This window comes from Amblyomma mixtum, chromosome 4 (genome assembly GCF_055824585.1).
Source record: "Amblyomma mixtum isolate Tamu chromosome 4, ASM5582458v1, whole genome shotgun sequence".
Lineage (NCBI taxonomy): Eukaryota > Metazoa > Arthropoda > Arachnida > Ixodida > Ixodidae > Amblyomma > Amblyomma mixtum.
The window spans coordinates 28,788,295-28,808,039 of NC_143015.1; the positions used below are offsets into that span (position 1 = coordinate 28,788,295).

The 19,745-nt window shown below is 47.1% G+C and overlaps 1 protein-coding gene and 1 pseudogene across 1 annotated transcript; one reads left to right on the forward strand and one right to left on the reverse strand.

Moving 5' to 3' along the window:
- Nucleotides 1–5,452: 5,452 nt before the first annotated feature.
- LOC149346031 (flavin-containing monooxygenase 5-like) lies at nt 5,453–13,162 on the reverse strand. Its single transcript, XM_089585333.1, has 2 exons — nt 12,560–13,162; nt 5,453–6,697 (listed from the first exon to the last, which is right to left on the reverse strand). The coding sequence occupies exons 1-2, from the start codon at nt 13,160–13,162 to the stop codon at nt 5,618–5,620; spliced, it is 1,683 nt and encodes a 560-aa protein (XP_089441459.1). The 3' UTR covers nt 5,453–5,617.
- A 2,123-nt stretch (nt 13,163–15,285) lies between these two features.
- On the forward strand, nt 15,286–19,544 carry LOC149346032 (uncharacterized; annotated as a pseudogene).
- Nucleotides 19,545–19,745: the final 201 nt, after the last annotated feature.

Sequence of the window (19,745 nt, forward strand, 5' to 3'; positions counted from 1 at the left end):
TTAAAAATTAAAGATATTCGACGTATCAATCTGAGCCGCCACTAGAAAGTCTGGCACCGAGCTTGGAAGTTCTAACCACGGCGATCACACCGGCACTACATGGACGTTTCAAGTCGAACCTTAGCAAGAAATTGACGCGCCAGTGTGTATACGCAATGAAAAATTAATATTGTGTCTCACTGCACTTATATGTTCGCGAACATCTAAAGAATTTATTAAAATAAAAGATTACTAGTATATCTCGATCGCGAGTGTATATGGGAGAAATCTGTAGTGCTAGGCTTACCGTCGGTTATAAATTTGGCTTACCCATATAGCCCTGCATCTGCCTTGAAACCCAATGGGCACTGAAAGTCCCTTGGACGCCCCATGGACGTCCTGGACGGCCGCAGGACTTCTAAGAGAGTTTCAGTGCCCACTGGGAAACCACCCTCAGGTGGCGCACTCCACAGCCCTGGACGTGACCTCCTCCTCCCCCGGTAGTCACCCTCTGGGTTGTTCCTTTCGCAGCCACCTTCCGGTTGTGCATTCCTCCGCTCCCACCATGAGCCCCCAAGCCACTGGGCCTGGGTCGCACCCTCTCTATCTTCCCTCTCGTACTCTCCCTTCTCTCCTCCAAAAGGGACAAGCGGATTTCTATCTCTCCACTTGCCTATGGTGCCAGATGTCGGCCAATAAATCAAATTTAATTTAGTCCAAATAAATAAATTGACAAGTTAATTAAAGGCCGTGCGGCGGACGCTGTAGATTCCGCTGCAGAATGCAGGAGAGAGAGAGAAATTTTAATGAATAAAGGAGAGGTCTGCCTGGTTATGGGCCTGGCATGCTACTCGAGATGAGGATGAAAGAAGCCACCCGCCGCGGTGGCTCAGTGGTTGCGGCGCTCGGCTGCTGACCCGAAAGGCGTGGGTTCGATCCCGGCCGCGGAGGCCGAATTTCGACGAAGGCGATATTCTAGAGGTCCGTGTGCTGTGCGATGTCAGTGCACGCTGAAGAACCCCAGGTGGTCGAAATTTCTGGAGCCCTTCACTACGGCGTCCCTCATAGCCTGAGTTGCTTCGGGACGTTAAAGCCTAACAAACCAACCAAACCAAAGAAGAGGGTGAAAGAGAGAGAGAGGGAAAAAAGGTGACATCAAGCATACTCAACACTCACGCACTCACAAACATCGCGGCATCCTTCGCGCCATCGCGCGGCATCCTTCACCGATTTCGGTTTTTTGCGTGGCGCCCCGTTACACCGCTAGTTTTTCTGGTGCTTATCAGAGCGGTCAGCGTCTGATTTGACTTTTTATTTGATTTAATTCATTTACACAAACACGGCGGAACAACGTTCTGGGGGGAAAATGAAGAACAGCTGCAGGTATAGCACTGCACGAAATATTGTGGAAAAGCAAAGTTTTTTGCACGTGGACACCACCGCAAAGTACCTCAAAACGCGATTGAGGTGTCCACTGAGCCAGGGAGCCAAGAATGCAACTGTTAGAGCGAAAGCAGATGCGTAAAGCTCAAGCAAGACCTTGCGGTGTTTCTGGGTTTGTGCCAGGTTAAATAAGCAACTAAAGTATATATAAATCTGCGACTGGGATTTGAACCCGCGGCAGAGCGAACAGGTCAGAGTCACTGGCCACTGCGCGAGAGCTAAGGCTAACGCCGCATCCGAGCACGCCTCGTGTTAAACTGCAACACACTCTCACGCTGTACAGTGCAGGCTCTCTTCTTCAACAACTAATGCTACTATCAAACCAATAAGCGCGCTTTGAGCTACATATGTGGCGGTAGTGACAGAGAGATGTGCGTGCATGCGTTGGCGTGGACAACGATGTGGCCGAAACATTTGACAAGAGCAATACGCGTCGGCGTTGGCAGCATTGCTGTAGAAACGCGGCACAGGAGCGCAGGCCGCCTGCATACTGCGGGAAAATTGGCATTGACGATGAAAAAAGTTGAAGACGCGCATAACTGGCTCCTCGGGTGAGTGGACACCTCAGTCGAGCTTTCAGGCATGCAGCGGAGGTGCCCACCTACAACAAACTGTTGTCGCACAATGTTTCGTGTTTAGAAATGCTAAGCCGCTAGCCATTTCTCATAGCCAGTGCCAATTTACCGGATGTATGCCGGTGGCCTATGCTGCAGTGCCGCGTTTCTGGCACAACGCTGTCCCCGCCAACGCATGCAGCGCACATCACTCTGTCGCTACCGCCACATAGCTAAAAGCGCCAATATTAGTTTGATAATTGTATTAGTTCATGAACGACACAGCGCTAGTGTGTGTTACAGTTCAACACGAGGCGTGATCGGCTGCGGTGATAGCTTAGCGCTCTCGCGCAGTGGCCAGCGAAGCTGATCTGTTTGCACCTCAGCGGGCTCGAAACCCAGTCGTGAATATTTATTTGCCTTTTTATTTATTTATTTCACTTGATCGTTGCTAACCGACAAACATCGCAAGATCTTGCTCAGTGTTTGCCCAATGGAAAAGTGCTTTCGCACTGAAAGCTGCTGCCGCTTGACCGGTCCCAAATTCCTTCACAATGACGGCAGCAGGGCGCATAGAATGTCTTCCAACAGCACTTATTCAAAAAAGAAAAGCACCAGGGTAGAACTTATAAAGCCTTATACAATTATAGCGGCGAATGCATGAAACAGCCAAAAAAAAAAAGTGAGAACGCCAGAAGAACGTGTTCCACCTTGTCCCACTGCCCAAATAGAAAAGTACACAGTTATGAGCGCAAAACCACTTCATACAAATCTGTTGCAGAACAAGTGAGCGCATCAACATTACATTAGGAAAGACTGTTAAGGTTAGCAACTGGTGACACTGCATTGCTGACCATGATTAGTACTCAAGGGAGGAACACAACAATTCTGTCGAGCTTGAGTTGTGTAGGGGGCTAAGTGTTTTGAGGAATTAACAGAAGAATTAAAATAACTAAGGTTATTTTTAACATCTTTGTCGTAATTTGGATTGACCTGTTGCTTCGTAAGGCAGGAACTTTTAGAGTTCGGAGGAGGGGAGCAGAAGGAGTGACGTGAGGTTTATAGCATGTAACGTGAACCTTTTATAATTACACTTATTTTGATGAAGTCGAGGGTGTGACGGAATCCCGTCTGGCCGGGGGGATACATGTCAAAACACAGAGACGCCGACCAGTAAAATGAAAAATTGCAATTGACGTTCGGGCGCCCAGAACGGGGGCCTTGTTCACAATAGAATCACACCAAGAGGGCTCGTCTTTAAAAGCTATAGTAATCGCCGTAAGGATCGCGCGTAAATCGGGTTAAGATTGCCCTCGTTACGATTAGGCTCGTGAGCCGTCGTCTGTATCACCAGGGACTGTAGATGAAGCCGTGATGCTGTCAGTTTTTCTTTCGCGATGATTCTTGCCTTTTCCCACCCAATCGATTTTGTGATTTTGCGTCATCGCGTGCTCTGCCAAGGCGTTATTGCGGGTATTTTCTCTCTGCACATCACGAGCATGTTGCTGTAAGCGCTTCTTATAACTTCCAGTTTCGCCGATGTAGACACCGTTGCAATCTGCGCAAGGGATGGCGTAGACAACTCCTGGGAACTTCTCTTTTGGTAACTGGTATTATATGTTCATCAGTTGTCACATTTTCTTGGCGGGAAGATGGACAACTTGCACGTCATACTCTCGTAATACACGTGCGAGGCATTCACTTGTTTTCCGGACATAAGGAATAGCCGCACGTTTTTTTGGGGGAATCATCACCGAGATTCGTCAGCATGTTTGCCTCAACTGCCGTATTGCCTCATTCAAGGCTCATCTGAATTTTACTCTAACATGCAAAGCCCGCTCCATGGTTCTCCGCTCCTTGCGTCTCAACAGACCGGTGTCGACGCCTTTTGGGCTCAGTGTGGCTGGCAAAGCGGAACGTCTGCTCCTGCAAGCAAGAATCTTGGACTTCAAGGGAAAAGTCCGCGCACTGGAGAACGAATCGTTTTTTGCTTGTCGTCGTCTGGAACACCAATGTCCTAATGAGCTCACCAGCATTCAGTTGCACGCAAATCAGAATATGGAACGTCATCGCCAGAGATGTGAGCGTGCTCATGACAATAAGTTAAGCAGGCTCCTATCCGAGCACCAGACAGGGCAGACGATGGTTTTAACACCCGCTGTGCATAACCTTTCATCGTATACGCCCAACCGAGCTGAAGAGGCTGTTCTGAATTTGGATTTGAATTTCAACCTAGGAGCTGCACCGAATAGGAAGAAGTTGGTATGCACTGTGGAGAATGCGATCGACCAAGTTGAAAACACTCGCCGTGAAGAGGCCCGCACACGGGCGGTGGGCGTTCTCAACGCCATTCATCGCGGGCCTTCCGGTTCTGCTTTGTCTCGTGAGGAACATTCCGCTATGAAGAACCTCCGTGACAACAAAGATATTGTAATTTTGCCAGCAGACAAAGGCAACGCGACAGTTCTTTTAGACAAGTCTGACTATGACCGCAAGGTGGTGTCTCTCCTGGAAGACGGTGACACGTACGTCCGCCTCAAGAAGGATCCTGCACTCAAGTTGGAGAGGGAACTACAGAAGCTTCTCGCCGATGTATTTCAGTTCGTCCCGCCAAGCCAAAAACCGCTCTACTACAAGCTACTATGCCATAATGGTTCCGCGCCAGCGTTTTATGGTTTGCCAAAGATACATAAACCAGGAGTTCCAATGCGACCTATCGTGGATTTTACCCGCTCCCCGCTGCACAGCCTCTCCAAATTCTTGCACCGTGTTCTTTCCCCGCTTGCTGGCCATGGGACTTGTCACGTTCGCAACTCATACGACTTTGTTGAGAAGACCCGCGACACCCTGATCGAAGACAGTGACGTGATGGTGTCTTTCGACGTGAAGTCCCTGTTCACGAGTGTACCGACTGACTTGGCTGTCGACGTATGCACCGCTGTGCTCGATAGCGATGCTTCTCTACCGGAAAGATCGCCAATTGAAGCACGGGACCTGCGCCGGCTCCTTGATTTCTGCCTGAGCAATACCTACTTTGCTTTTAGGGGAAATTACTACAAGCAAGTCCATGGGACCCCCATGGACTTGCTTGTATTGGGTGTCTCATGTTTTTGCGGGGTCCCATGGACCCCCATGGTCCATGGGACCCCGCAATAACGCCTTGGCAGAGCACGCGGTGCCGCAAAATCACACAATCAATTGGGAAAAGGCAATAATCATCGCGAAAGAAAACTGACAGCATCACGGCTTCATCTACAGTCCCTGGTGATACAGACGACGGCTCACGAGCCTAATCATAACGAGGGCAATCTTAACCCGATTTACGCGCGATCCTTACGGCGATTATATAGCTTTTAAAGACGAACCCTCTTGGTGTGATTCCATTGTGAACAAGGCCCCCGTTCTGGGCGCCCAAACGTCAATTACAATTTTTCATTTTTCTGGTCGGCGTCTGTGTGTTTTGAAATGACACTTATTTTACACTCTAAAAAGAAGAGACACACAGTATATCGCTTCGGTGCAAGAACTGTACCAATGAAATTACCACTTCCTGGTGATGTGATGCCCACGTTTCGTAACAGTTAATAATTTTACAAAACTTTTCACTTCGAGACGTTGCTACTCACCTGATGCTTATTAGCTTACATTTCAGCCACTGTTGTAAAAGGCCTGCCTATGCCATAAGCTAAGGCAAGCATACGCTCCGCTGCCCTGTGCCACCAGACGGGACTGCTGTACTTCGTGCCATTTAAAGTGCCGCATATCAGGAAGACTGAGAGCCCAACGACAATGCTTAGTGCTGCCACTTTGATGGCTGCGAGGTTGGTAGCTGCGGAGGGGTGGCAGTCTTTGCCGTTTCTGAGGGGGTGCAGTGGAGCTCGCAGCCTTTCCTGGAACCGCAGGATTGCGTGCCGAGCTCCGTGCCAGGAGTGCGGTCCTACGAGCCTGTATTGATAGTTGAGGACGGGAGAGGTCATAAGAGCGTAACAGAGCTTCGGATCCGTGAGCAAGAGCTTCAGGTAGTTAGGCTTAGCACCAATTGCTTTAGCGAGATCCTCGACGTAGGCGATCTTGTCGATCATCAGGGAGTGTCTTGACGTATTAACGAAGGACGACCTGATCATCCGCTGCGTCACAGCCACAGCGTCTTCCATAGCCTCTTTGGAGGGCAGTGTCAGTTTGCCTGAGAAAACTCGCGCCATGTAGCGCGCCTGCATCTCGAACGCCTGCACAAGGCTCCCGTTGGCGTCGACGAATCCCAGGAACGTGACATTTGGGTTCGCTGGTGGGATCATCATCTTGTACAGCAGAAGCCGTTCTCCGTCCCTGGGCAGAGCGTCCGTCGGGAACGGCAAGCCGGTACTAAAGCCAGTGGCGAAGATCACGGCATCCACGTCCTCCTCTACGTTGTCCAAGACGAGGCCCTTCTCGGTGAATGTTTGCGGTGGCCCACGGATCTTGACGGTTCCGTCGGTGATCTTGCCTTCGATGTACTGGTTGGCGACGATAGCCTGAGTCATGACGTCGTGATCGGCTACAAGACCCAGGGCTTCGTGGTCCCAGACGTCGTTCACTACCCTGACGACGAAGCGGCTGAAGCACCACTGTGGCAGCCAACTGTAGAGCCAGAGTCGCGTCTGGTTCAAAACGTGCACGTCAATAGGGACGGACTTGTATACAAGTGGAAAAATCCAGTTGATTCGCCTCGTGCTGATAAAAACCTGCGCCGTGAAAAACAGATTCAATGGGTGAAGCGGACAATATCCCAGTAAAAAAACACATTGGCACATATAGGTAATCCCAACTGAATTTATACGGAAGAACTGGACAGTCAGTTTGATCCAGGTGGTTGCAACAGTTCTAGCAGTAAAAATAGTTGGTACAATTCTATTACCCAGCTGATTTTGCAGATCCGAAAAGTATATTTGAATTGGTTTCTAAGATTACAACTGGTATCATGTCATGCATTTGGATAATTCATTAGGAGAGGTAACACCAATAACAATCTTAGGAACCAAACAGAGTATACAAAACCTGTTGGATGAATCCGACAGGTTCCGATAGTTAGACATTCCAGTTGGTTCCTGTGATTCTAAGGGGTGTGCCAGTAAAAAAAAAGCATTGGTGCTAATTACACTTCCTGATTATGAAATTTAAAACTGCGCATCTTCAAGTCATTTGAAGCCCAGAGCTTTGCAAAAGAGCCCAATGAAAAGGTCCAGTTGGGTGTTCTAATTGGTGGAAAATGCGCGATTGGAAATCTTCCAACTCAAACAAATGATTGCTTTGGCTGGGATTTCCATAGTTCCCTCTATTAACACATCGAACTAGGTGAGTTTTTGCAGAAAAAGAAAACAAAAGGACGGCTAATTCCAATATGTATTCGCAATGCGATAACATTCTAAGCTGTTGATGAAGTGGAGGCTCCACACAGGCGATTCTGGTCCGGTGACGTCACTTCCCTCCAGCCAATGGGCTATCTCCAGTCTGATGACGTCATTCCCTTCAGAAAATGTGGTTCACCCGTTCCGGTGCCGTGTCTGATGACACTACTGCGCGCTAGGCGATCAGTATTTTTCTGGAAAACACCGGACGGCGCCAGGATTTTGTGCTGCTGAGGGTTCAATGCTATCGCAAAAAAACATGTTCGCAACTATATCGCCTTACTTGTTTTCATTAGTTCCACCACCGCGGCGTGCTTGATTAAATGAAACAACTTCACTCGAAGAGCAAGCGCGACTGGCTCCAGCAGTAGCGATCCGTGGACAGGGTACGTAAGTGGGAGCATAAGCGTGTTCTGTCAGAATGTATTGCGCTTATGTTCCTTCTGCGTTATGTTAGCTTGTATTTTTGGAATCAAGGCGGAAGAATCCAATGGGGTCCTATGCAAAGGACTCAAACAGAACAAACTTTCAAAAATGAGTTTTATTGTTTAATTCCTTAACCTCCCCAAGAAGCTTGCAACTGTCATAATTTCAGTTCTCTTGCAAAAATGTTGGCACTAGCCAGATCGTCTCGTTGCAGTCCTGGGAGAAAATGCAATTGTTACAATTGGAAACAACAGATTTTGGACACCATTGAGCGTTTGAACTAGTGGAGGCCGGACCAATCGACTGCAATTGGTTTGTAACCAAAGTGGGTCCAATGATGCCCAAAAGTAAATGGATTTCAGTTAGAAGTCCGAATGTTATTTTTTTATTGCGAAAACACTACTTAACACGGTCAAACCCAACCAAGAATCATGTGTGATGCCTTAGACTAACTCGGGTAAGCTCGGGTTAGTTCGGTGCAGCGTCGTGCAAGCTGCAGCCAATGGCAGCGTCGCGCATGGTGCAGCCAATGGCAGGAGGGCATCGCGTCAGCTGCCGCCAAGTGGAGATGAAGAACGAGAAACGCAGCTGCGTTCACACGCAGATGCCAGAAAGAAGCGAAGAATTAACACATGCTTTAGCGCGTCTGCTCGGTTTAACTACGTTAAAACCCTACCGCTTTTTTGTTTTGGAACGAGTTTTTGAACGTACCATTAAAGTGCTATGGGCTGCTTTTGCCACCTTCGAACTCTCAAGAACTACGGCGCTAAATAGATCAGACTACAGCACCCGCACGGATGCCGGGCATATTCAGAATTTATTCAGCGTGATGTCCGCCACATGCCGATAAGAGAAGAATAAAAACATTTTTGGTGTGTGTTTCCTCTTCTTGTGTGCTTGTTCTTGTGCGCTTAAATTCGTTTAAAAAAAAGCTATGCACCATCTAACCCAAACAGAAGCTTTGTTAAAATAAAAACATGCGTACTATTCCACAGGGACTGCGAAACTTTTATTTGAGTGCAGGGAAACGACTTCGAGTTTGTTCTGTAGTTTAGTTAACAACCTTGCTTTACTTTTAAATATATTCAATTGTATTTTCTTTCAATATTTTTCACCTTCCATAATTTTTAGAGGTGTGGTTCTTTAATGAATAAGAAACAAACTGTAGTGGGCAGCTTTATAAACATGTGCACGCGACAAGAAATCGACAGCAACAAAAAGTTGGCGCATATTCTGTTTCACTTCTACTAATCATGACCGTGAAGAGAGGACAGCCATTCAGCGACTTCTGCTGGGTATAATTTGTGAGGACACTGAAACGTATAGCTTCTACCAAGCCAAATATCTCATTAAAACTGGATTAAATGGCAGGCGCTGCATAGTTTTACAAGAAACAAAATAGAAGCCAGGAAAGACGTTTTACATGGTTAGGCGCACACTACAAACTGAAGGTTTATTCTCGGCATGAAGAAAAAGGAAACGGAAAGGATAACGAAAGAAGAATCACTTGATTAAAAGTGGCAAATCAAAATACACCATGCTGTTTTCGGAAACCGTGCGTCTGGCTGTCATGTACAACTCAGCGCACTTTTGCGAATAGATAGTCGTAATAAAAACATCTGTGCCGCAGCCCCAAAACACTTTTGGGTGGCTTGGGCCCCGTGCATCGTATTGTTCACAACAGTGCTTCCGAGCAATTAAACCTATCTTCTGCTCTTACAACCTTGATTAAGCTGCTGCATATCCTTCTTTGAGAGCCACTGACGGTACTCAGACGCATGCTCCCTCCTGCCCCGGCGTCATTCTGAAGGCTTTAGTAATTTCCCTTTATTCGATTTGGCCAAGGTTGTTCCTTCAAACCCAGCCTCGCGAAGCCTTTCTCGGGGATTCGTCTCAGATCCGTCCTTCACGCATCTAGAGCAAGAAGCTGTCAGACTCCCGAGCTCTTCCATAGCGTCAGACGCATTCCGGTGCTCCCTTAACCGCTCGTTAAGGCAACGCTCGCTCTGCCTCACTTATGACTTCGACCGTACCACGTATGACTATAACTTGATTTTGTAGACGTCTCTCATGGAGCAGGCCACGTACTTTTCTCCGTGCCGTGCGCCGCAACCTTCTATGGCCTTGCTCGTTGAGTAGACTTTTCGGCACGGGCTCCTCAGTTTATTCGGCGCTAACATCACGACATTCACGTCAAATCTGCTCGCACTTTTTTTGAACGCATATGAATGCCCATGCATGTAAGGCAGGGCCACTGCCCGTCTCATTTTTTCTTCCTCGGTTGGCCCTCTTTGAGGCCGCAAACTTTTTAACGGCTTTCAGGTGCAGACACCAAGAAGCCCTTTGGGTAACCACTTCTGTGCAACCGTTCCAATTGCAGGTTGACGCTTTCATCAGTGAGGTGCGGACATGTCTTGTTCAGCGCCTGCCGTGCGCACGAGATTGCTATCCCCTCTTAACTATATTAACTCACTCAATTTTTCAAACCCAGCCTTTTTGCATTGAAAAGGCCTCATTTATCATCTGATTCCTTCATCCTAATTGTTTCCCTGTCACCAGGTAATCCTCGGAGCTATGTTTGCAGTTGTTGTTTTCACAACTACAATTGTGAAATCGCGCAAGTTGTATGAGAAGTACATATCACTACCAAAAAAAGACATCGCCTCCTTGGATGCATGCAGGGAAATGTGCCAACTTGTGAAACGTGCATACTAGCTTTTGTTTGTATTTTTCTTGCAACTTGGTTAGGTTTTTTTTATTTAGAGGTGTCTGTTGACAAATTTCGTACTGCCAGCCTGATAACCTTTAATGTGTTTTTGCTCTCGAACCTGGTTTGTACTTTTATAAACACTTTGAGCGCCAAATAAAGCGTTTAGTGGAAGTTTAGAGTTTGGGCCTTGTCCCATCGCTGTTTCTGCGCTATGGAACCTCATGTGAATTGCACACTAGCCCGAACCATCACCCTTCTAAATGGCGTTGGCATGCGTTCTTCGGCAGCGGGCGCTGCCAGCGCTAACACGTTTTGGCGGGCTAGTTGGTTAAGCATCTTGAATAAACAGCGCGAACGAAGACGAGCACAAAAGACAAGAAAACGGACGACACAGCGCTGTGTCGTCCGTTTTCTTGTCTTTTGTGCTCGTCTTCGTTCGCGCTGTTTATTCAAGATGCCAGCGCATTTGTACCACTTCCACGATGTGCAGAAAATCGCAGGCGCATACAATTGTGGCCTTGACCATTATCTTGCACGAGTCCAAAGTGTTAGTGTCCTCTCCCGAAGCGAGTGACATGCACTGGCCTGAAATGAGGTCACTGGTGGTTTATCTTGTTCATGAAACATTGTTCTGAAGCGTATTACTCTAGGAGTGATGTCAGCCGCGCTCCACCTCTACCTTGGAGTCTGAGAGGTTCATGAGTGTACATTCAGTTCGAAGCCCATGTAGCAGAGGCCGCGTACATTGGATATAGGGCTCTGCAAAACTCATTACTTTTTGATGGCAGTTTTCTTTTATCTAGGTCAGAACGCAATAGGTTTTCTAGGATGAAAGTGAAAACGTGTCTTAGATGTCATTTTCCCCCTTTTAAGACTCGCTTAGTTCGACTGTAAATCATGTCGCGTCTTAGCGTCTGCCAAACTCCACTGTGCTCGTGTCGCGCCCATTACACTCAATATTTTGAACGTACGGAACGACCTCAACTGCTACTAGGAAATGTGCACTTTGTCGGAAGAAGAGGCAGATATTGACTTATGCGAACGCAGTTGCAAATCACGTGGGTTGAAAACGGCACCTGTAATAGGCACTCGAAAAGGAGCTGTCATAGACACCAATTAAAGAAATTGTTTTCGGCTTTATAAATCATTATTGACGTGTCATTGACACCTTTTCCTCTGATGTGCAAGGATGAGGAGAAAGGAAAAACAAAATATTCTTGACAAATGTTCAAATGAATAGCCTCGACTGACCACAGACGCCTTCGAAATTGGCAAAAAGGCAACATGCTCCATCAGTGGCACGTAAATGTCTTAACTTTCTAAATTCATGCTTTGAACTACTCTGTGGTTTTTCTTTGTTCAGCTCCAAGCTCCTTAGAAATAGCACGCTCCTATCAACCAAAATTAAAGATATCAGCATCCCGCCGCCAAGTGGGCCACCAGATAGCAAAACGCGTAAAATTGATATCCTCCAATACAATAATCAAATACATGAAAAGACCATAACACAGACAAAAGGAAAGATGATGCATGAGGTGAACGATGAACATAGCATAAACATCTCTTAGCAAAAGCAGTGTCAAAGTAAATAAAAACAACAATAAATCGGTCAATGCGTAAAATTTGCTCATCGTATAGCAAATGGTCTTTTCATGTATTTGATTATTGTATTAGAGGATGTCAGTTTTACACGTTTTGCTATGTGGTGGCACAATTGGCGGCGGGATGCTGACATGAAGTCGTATTTTTGCTTGTTAATCTTGTGACTGCCCGGCACCGGTATAAATGTATCTTCCTTCTACGAAAATAAACTAGTTGGAAGTTGCGCTCTGTATATGTCGTGTGTGTTCCTTTGTTGTGTCCCGTCTTTTTCGCGTATCCGTTCAAAGTACGTACCCGTTCAAAGATGAACGAACTCGCCCAAACAAGAGTTTTACTTTAGTATGTTGAAAACAGTGTTTACGATTGTTTTGTTATTTGAATAAATTGAGTGATCGGTTACATTTTGGGAGGACAGAACGAACGCATCCTTTTGCTTCGGCACAACTCTTGTATATGCTTACCTGACGTGCAACGCTGCTCAGATTGACGGCGATGTCCAGAGCAGAATTCGCAAACCCCACGACGACCACAGTCTTGTCCTTAAATGTGTCGTCGGCGTACTTGAAGTCGCGCGAATGCATCACCCTCCCGCGGAAGAGCTCCCGCCCAGGAACATCTGGCACCGAAGGTGACGCGTGGTGACCCGTGCAGACAAGGACGCCGTCGAAGACCTCCTCCCACTCACGAGCAGTCTTCGAGTCCCGAACCCGAACAGTACCGTCTTTCCCCACCCAGAGGACCTCGTGGTTGAAGTGGACCTTGGGGATCACGCCAAAGTGGTCGGCGTAGCCGCGAATGTAGTCGAGAACCTGCCAGTGGGTCATGAACCAGGGTGCGTCCTTGTCGGGTGGGAAGTCGCTGTAGCAGGACATCTCCTTGCTGGTGTTGGCCACGGTGAAGTGCATTACGGTGCCTGTTCCCGACTCCGGCGTCTCGTCCCGGTACCACCATAGTCCGCCAGAGTTCGAGGCCCTCTCGAAGCAGACAACGTCCAGGCCTTCTTCGAGACACGCCTTGACGGCCGTTATGCCGGAGCAGCCGGCGCCGATTACGGCGACCCTCATCGCACCTGTGTTCAGCGGTTCTGGGCGCTGCTGTAACAGACAGAGGAGCAACATTCTCGAGATACAGGCAGGTCGTTGCACCGTAACTCGAACAGCGGCGCGATTAGGGAGATGGCTATCTTGATGCGTTACGAGATCAGCTCGGGCGCACCTTAAAGACCTGGTTTTACCGCCTCTCCTTCTCTTTAGCCCATTCACTCTCTACCCCTCTCACCACGCATCTCCTCTCCGGCTGATACCCGGTGTAGCGAAAACGAAGAGAAGCGCGGATGAAAATGCCCCGCTCCGGTGTCTGCAGACACAAACGGGTTCTTCGCAAGAATGGAATGAGGTCAAAGGACTCTTAGCATAGATTTACTGACGTGAGAGACAAGACGGAAATATTTTGTTAGATGACAATTCAAATGATATCGTGTTAATCAATCATTGCAGTGCATGGGCGCACATAGTGAATGAGTTGTAAATATGTGTTTATATGTGTTAGTTCAAATCGACCGCTCTTCTGCGCACATATACTACATGCGCATCTTCCCTGCACACACTGTATAACTGTGCGACCTGTCGACGCGCTTGATACGGTTGGAAACACGGGATGCGTTTCTCCAGTGCGTCATTCGTGTTTTTCGCCACTGTTAGTGTGCTCAAAGTTTTCCGAAATACAAAGCTAAGCATAACGGCTACTTCTTGACCACTACAAGCATCACGGGCGCCGATAAACTAAACAGTTTCAATAAGCACGGCAAGCGTGGCAGCCGGGCCTGTATCAAATGACAAGAGAAAAGAAATTTTAGCGGGAAGGTATTGAATTTGGCCGGGCACGCAGAGTTACTGTTTTTTTTCACCTGCACTGCCGTTAAGGTCTACGGGTGATGCGGGCTAGTCGACTCATCTGACATCAACACTGTGAGCAGTGTTCGAAGCAACACTCTCCTTACTGCCTAAGAGCTGTGCTTCAATAGATTACGCACCGAGCCAACAAGCCCATATTGCACCTCCCTCCGTGCGAACGTAGGGTGTTGTCGATGCGGGAATAAATTCTTCAGTTGATAGCGCTGTGTTCGTTTTCAATCTTCGTCCCACTGCGCGTTTTTTGCATGACACTATTCCCTTCATGATACCTATGCCCCTGTCCCGCCACCGTCAGATCCCACCACATCCCCAATCCTCCGCATCTCACCTATCGTGCTTGGCTAGTGTCTCATCACCTCGATGACCTACTTCATTTGTTTCAATTCAACGCCGAGAAGCCACTATTTCGGGAGGGGGGGGGGGGGTATAAAGATAATGACTAAACTGCGAATGCGTGCCAAAAGCTTTGCTGCAACAAGCTGAGGACGTTCTGGACGCTTGGTAAAAAACTGAGTGGTTCCTCTCCCTCATGTTCGTAGCTCTTATCACTCCTTTCGGCACCGAGAGAGCGCTGGTAGCTACCGCATCAGGCCCAATGCAGCTGGCTCATCGCTTTCCGTGTACTAGGGTGTGCGGCGATAGGCTCGACGCTTGAGGGCGTATATGCCTCAACAATGCGCCTGCGATGGTGTTGTCATCGAAGACGCATTACAAAGTGGTTCCCCCTTTCCTACGCGAAGAAGCTCCTCCAAAGTGCGTTACCCTTTCCTATCAAGAAATGACTTTGGCTAATGACTGGGCATTACCTCGACTGCGCTTCCGACGACACAAGCGAGTATCACAAGCGTTTAAACAAGCTCTGCACTATCTCGCAATGATAGCTGAGAAGCTCATTTCAGTACTAGTACAGATAGAGGTGCTTACTTTCTATGCAGTCACAAAGATATGAAAGGGCTGTGGAAAAATTCTGCTCATGAGGAACTTGGATGGCCCGCTAACCCACTCGTTCTGACTGCAGCGGAGGTATTGGATATACTAATCACTGACAAGATAGCGCGCAAAACGCATAAAAAAATAAGTAACTATTGCGAAGACGAAGGTGGATAATCGCTTCCGCTCCATTGCTGTCGCGGTGCGTGTTTAGTGAACCAGAACCAGGCTGTCCTCAGGCTCATTTCACCACTGCTGCCGTTGTGCTGGTTGTTTTTTACAACATATGGTTTCGCTTTTTACAACATATGCTGTCGCGTTTTTACAAAGTATGCTTTCGCTACATGCCGCGCTCTGAGGAATACTTCGAAGAAAATTACGGTATATACAGACGTGCATGTTTATACTACTCATGGAATAATGATTTAACAGTGAAGGTATCACGAAAAAAAAGTTTACTTTAAGTGAGTCGGGTCGCGGGCACAACCGATTCTTCCGAAGATCTCGTCTAAAAGTGCGATATTTACTTTTTTAATCGTACCAAATCTCGATGAATAACTATACTTTGCTGCATGTAGGAATAAATTTTTACGGTTGTATTTTTCTTTTGTATGCAAATTTAATAGACAAAATCATTCGATTACGTAGGACTTGAGCAAGAGATTCGCACAGAGATTAGTGTGGTTCATCATAAATTTGTCAGAGATTTTCTTTCCAAGTAAACGAATGCGCTGGAGGTTTGAGAAATGTGCTACTTCCCATACCAAATTACAGTAAAAATCTGAAAAAGATGGGGGTGTTGATAGAGGAAGAGTGACTTGTTTAAGAGAAGATATGCGAGATCTATATAATATCATTTACTAGTGGTGTTATTCTTGATAAATAAATAATGGGCTGTTCCCAGGTCATGTTGAATGTGAACGACGCCAAGATATTTATAATGGTTCAGAATTTCTACACAACGCGATACGCCCAGTAATTTTCAAAATTTCGTTCATTCTGCCCTCCTACCCACATTTTAATATATTTTATTGATCGCAACGTGTGTTAATGCTTCGCTGACATTCGAATAACTATAGAAGCACGTGAGCACGCCGCTACTGGAGTCTAGCACCTCCGAGAAATAGCACAAGGAAAAAGGTCAAAGGCCGGAAAAGGAAGGAAAAGTAGTTCTGAGGAGCGGAAGAAAATGTTTGACGGGCATCGCAGCGCGGGTAAAAAAACTTTGCCCCCCCCCCCCCCCCCCCCGCGAAAACTGGCCAGAGGAATTTGGCAAAAATTAGGGACAGTGTAGCTATTAACTGCGGCTCCCTAGGTAATGAAAAGCTACAGAAACAATTCACATAATGCAAAGAGACCCGTCTAAAGCCCTTCAAGCATCAAGACGAACAAACAAGATATGCCTTTCAGGGTTATCGTAGAGGACAAAGGAACCTGGCAACGATGTTTGCCTCGGTTTCTGCAAGCCCAACAGTTAATCCTTCCTATCCTGGACAGATTCATGGTCTCAGGGTCTGAGGAGACCATTAATTTGCTAATAATCGTAAAAATGCGCTGCGACAGTGGCGCCGCAAGACGTTCGGCAAGTGAAGCAGGCATTGTGATCCCCATAGGAGACGAGACCGTTGAGGTAGCTGCGTTCGAGGCGGCGCAGTGTGGCGCGCGAACTGCTGCGTCGTAAACTGCCGCAATACATACAGGGATTGCCCTCCTGGAACAAGGTTTTACCGTTTTTCTACGGGGCCGTGCCTTCAACACCAGCGAGACCAAACGGTTCGCTGCGTGCGTCGCATAAACAGAGTTTTTCACGTATGGCATAGGCGCGCTGGTGCGTTTCACGACGTTCGTTCTGCGCTTGATTTTCAGTGGCGACGGGAGCGAGTGGACCACAGGAGTGGTCGAAAATTTGCAGCGTGCATTTCGTTGGCGGTCAGCCGTCAACTAACCCGGTATCTCCTTCATGTGCACCTGCAATTTTTCCGAAGGCGTCACCGCAGTACTACAGCCAAAGAGAATAAATCGCGCTTCCAACGGTGAGTCTTGTTCTGTTGCCAATTAAATAGGCTGTGGCTGTTCGTAAACATAGACCTTAACAATCCACGATAGGAAATCTCGCGTTTTTTAGTTACGCAAGCTGCCGTGACGGCAATGCTGCTGTTATGGCCCGTGGAGGCGTTTGTGCCGAACTCGTGTGGCTGTTCATATAAACGTAGCCCTTGAATGTTCACGACGGGAAAGCTCGCGTTTTTTGGTTACGGAAGCTCGCGTGTCGAAAATGCTGCGGTTTTGGGCACGGAGACGTTGCCGCAGAACTCGGCTCCGCGCGCTATCACAAGATGTTTTTCGCGGTGCATTCTTGACCTCTATTAATCGCAGAACTACCTGCGTTGTTGGAAAAGTCTAGTGACCGCTTGGCGCGCGTGATAGCAGCATAAGTAGCTCATGAGAGCTTTTATAATGAGCAGGTCTAATTACTGCAGCAAATTCATTTGCGCGCACACATTTTGTTCCTGGTCGTGATTTGGGATGCATATTCATCTTTTATTTTTCTTTTAAGAAGCTACATGCTTGGAAAAAGGCCTCTTGTACATAAAGTTGTCCGAGAAGAAATTGGCATATGAATGCCCATTTATGAGGCTTCAAATAGGTTAGAAAGAGCATTAAATATTCTAGAAATATCTTAAGCACATTTATTTTAATGAATTTGATGTCAATGCCTACTTTGCTGCTTACCGGCAGGCATTCCACATTTGCTAATGTGTTACGTTTAGCAGCATAACATGCAACTGCTTGTTTTCTGACTGCAGTTACCAGTCGAGGGCTTTTTATTCTCCTCAATTCTAGCTGCATTTTCGTTAGTGAACACGATGTGTAGCAGTTCAAGGTGCAATTTTAAGGGCATTTTCATGTTTGTGACTTAAGTGGACCAAACGGGCAGACAGTCTGGCAGCGGGCAATGAAAACTGTCCAGTTGATGAAGGCGCGCAGCTGGCCGCAGAGTCGCCAAAACCAGAGTTGTCACATGTTGACATGTATGCTGGAGGGAAAAAAGAGGTAGCATGCTGTTTGGTTTAAAATGTTGCCTTCCATTTTTACTTGCCTTACTTCAAAAACGGTAGTATCGTATGTTTTGCCCTTACAGGCTTCTACACAGACGGATGAGGGCAGCCTAGGCACATCTGCATCCTGTGCGCTTTTGAGTTGTTTATATTCAGAAGAGCTCGGAGCGTATGTACAGTGCTGTCATATTCAGTCTTTAGGGACTATAAAATATGATAAAAGTGTAGGAACCATCAACGTGGATAAGATCAGGACAAAAGGATTCAATGGCTATGAATCCGTGTCATCTGGAGATGGTGAAGCCCTTAGGAGTTTGACCGGTGTTGCACTTGCCAGCTTTGCGGTTCTTCTGGGCATGCTGACACAGTTGCGTTCTGTATCTCGTCCTAACCAGTGCGAGAAGGTTAACCACATTTCACCGTCACATTTCACAGTACCCCCCCTTGTATTCACCATGATTGACCGACTAGCCCAACAACGTACGCTCTTAAACCGTCTGACACATGCGCGACACTTAGTGCATGGTTCTGGAGGCGAAAGGAATTAAAATATCTTGCTGTAAATGTAATACTGGCTCTAAGACAATATTTAGAGACACCAGAGTTAAAATCTTTAATGACTGAAAATAATAATTGTGCGACATGATTTTCTCACATTGTGCAGGCCAAAGCACCACGAGCAACCGACATCACTGGTGGAAGCCGGCTTCTGCTATTCAGAGGACATAGTAGTAGCGCTTAAAAACAAGGACGACAGGGTAGAGAAAGACAGCACAGGCGCTGTCTATTCCTAATGAAGATGAAGCACGGGTTGACTTTTGCAGCGCTGGGTGCCTTGTTCTGCATGCGTCGCATGCAGAACATCGCATGCACGCATATTCCATGCCATTTTGAATACCTTGTACAGCAAGACACAGGGATGGCTGGTTTGGTTTTCGCGGGATGTGGTGCAGGAGACCATGCCTTCTTCATTCAGGGATAAGTATCCCATGTGCAGGGTTATTATCGATTGCACTGAAGTCCCCATAAAAAAACCGGCTGAGGTACACGAGCAAGTCAACTGCTGGTGCAGCTATAAGAGCACATTCAGATTGAAATTCATAATTGGCATAACTCCATGAGGCTTCATAACTTTCGTTTCAAATGTCTTTGTTGGGAGGTCAACTGATACCTACACTGCCGCTAATTGTGGCCTGCTGGAACGTCTTGAGCCAGATGACCTGGTGATGGCAGACAAAGGGCTCCCTCACATCAGGTGTGATTTGGATGCATGCCGGGTTAACCTTGAAATGCCTTTTGCCCACATGAACGAGCAGTTCACATCTGCTGAGCAGGCATACAAGGTGGCATCACATCGCATGAATGTAGAGCGATGCATCCAGAGGATATATTGAGTACTCGGTTGTCATCGGACTTAGAGTGCATATTGATAAGATTGTGCACATGTGTTGTGATCTGGCGAACATGCAAGCACCAATCTTTAAAGATCAATTGTGATTACTTTTTGAAGGCTTGGTGCGTCATTTTTATGAACCGAACGTGATTTTGGGCTATTAAGGCTGCTGAATATTTGTTTCCATGTTTTCATTGCTGTACCTTGTGGCCTCTCTGCTACTATTTCACTGCTGAAGCCACAAGCACATATGTAAAGGAACATTGTTCACTGGCATTTTGCAGTATTAATTGTTTCTGATAGCAAATAAAGCTTTAGCAGTGAAGCGGCTATAAATACAGTATTGGCAAAA

Excerpts from the sequence above, each read along its gene's own strand:
- LOC149346031 (XM_089585333.1), bottom strand. The coding sequence starts at position 13,162 with ATGAGGGTCGCCGTAATCGGCGCCGGCTGCTCCGGCATAACGGCCGTC. Across the intron at positions 6,698-12,559 it reads TGAGCAGCGTTGCACGTCAG|GTTTTTATCAGCACGAGGCG; the intron begins GTAAGCATATAC and ends TTCACGGCGCAG.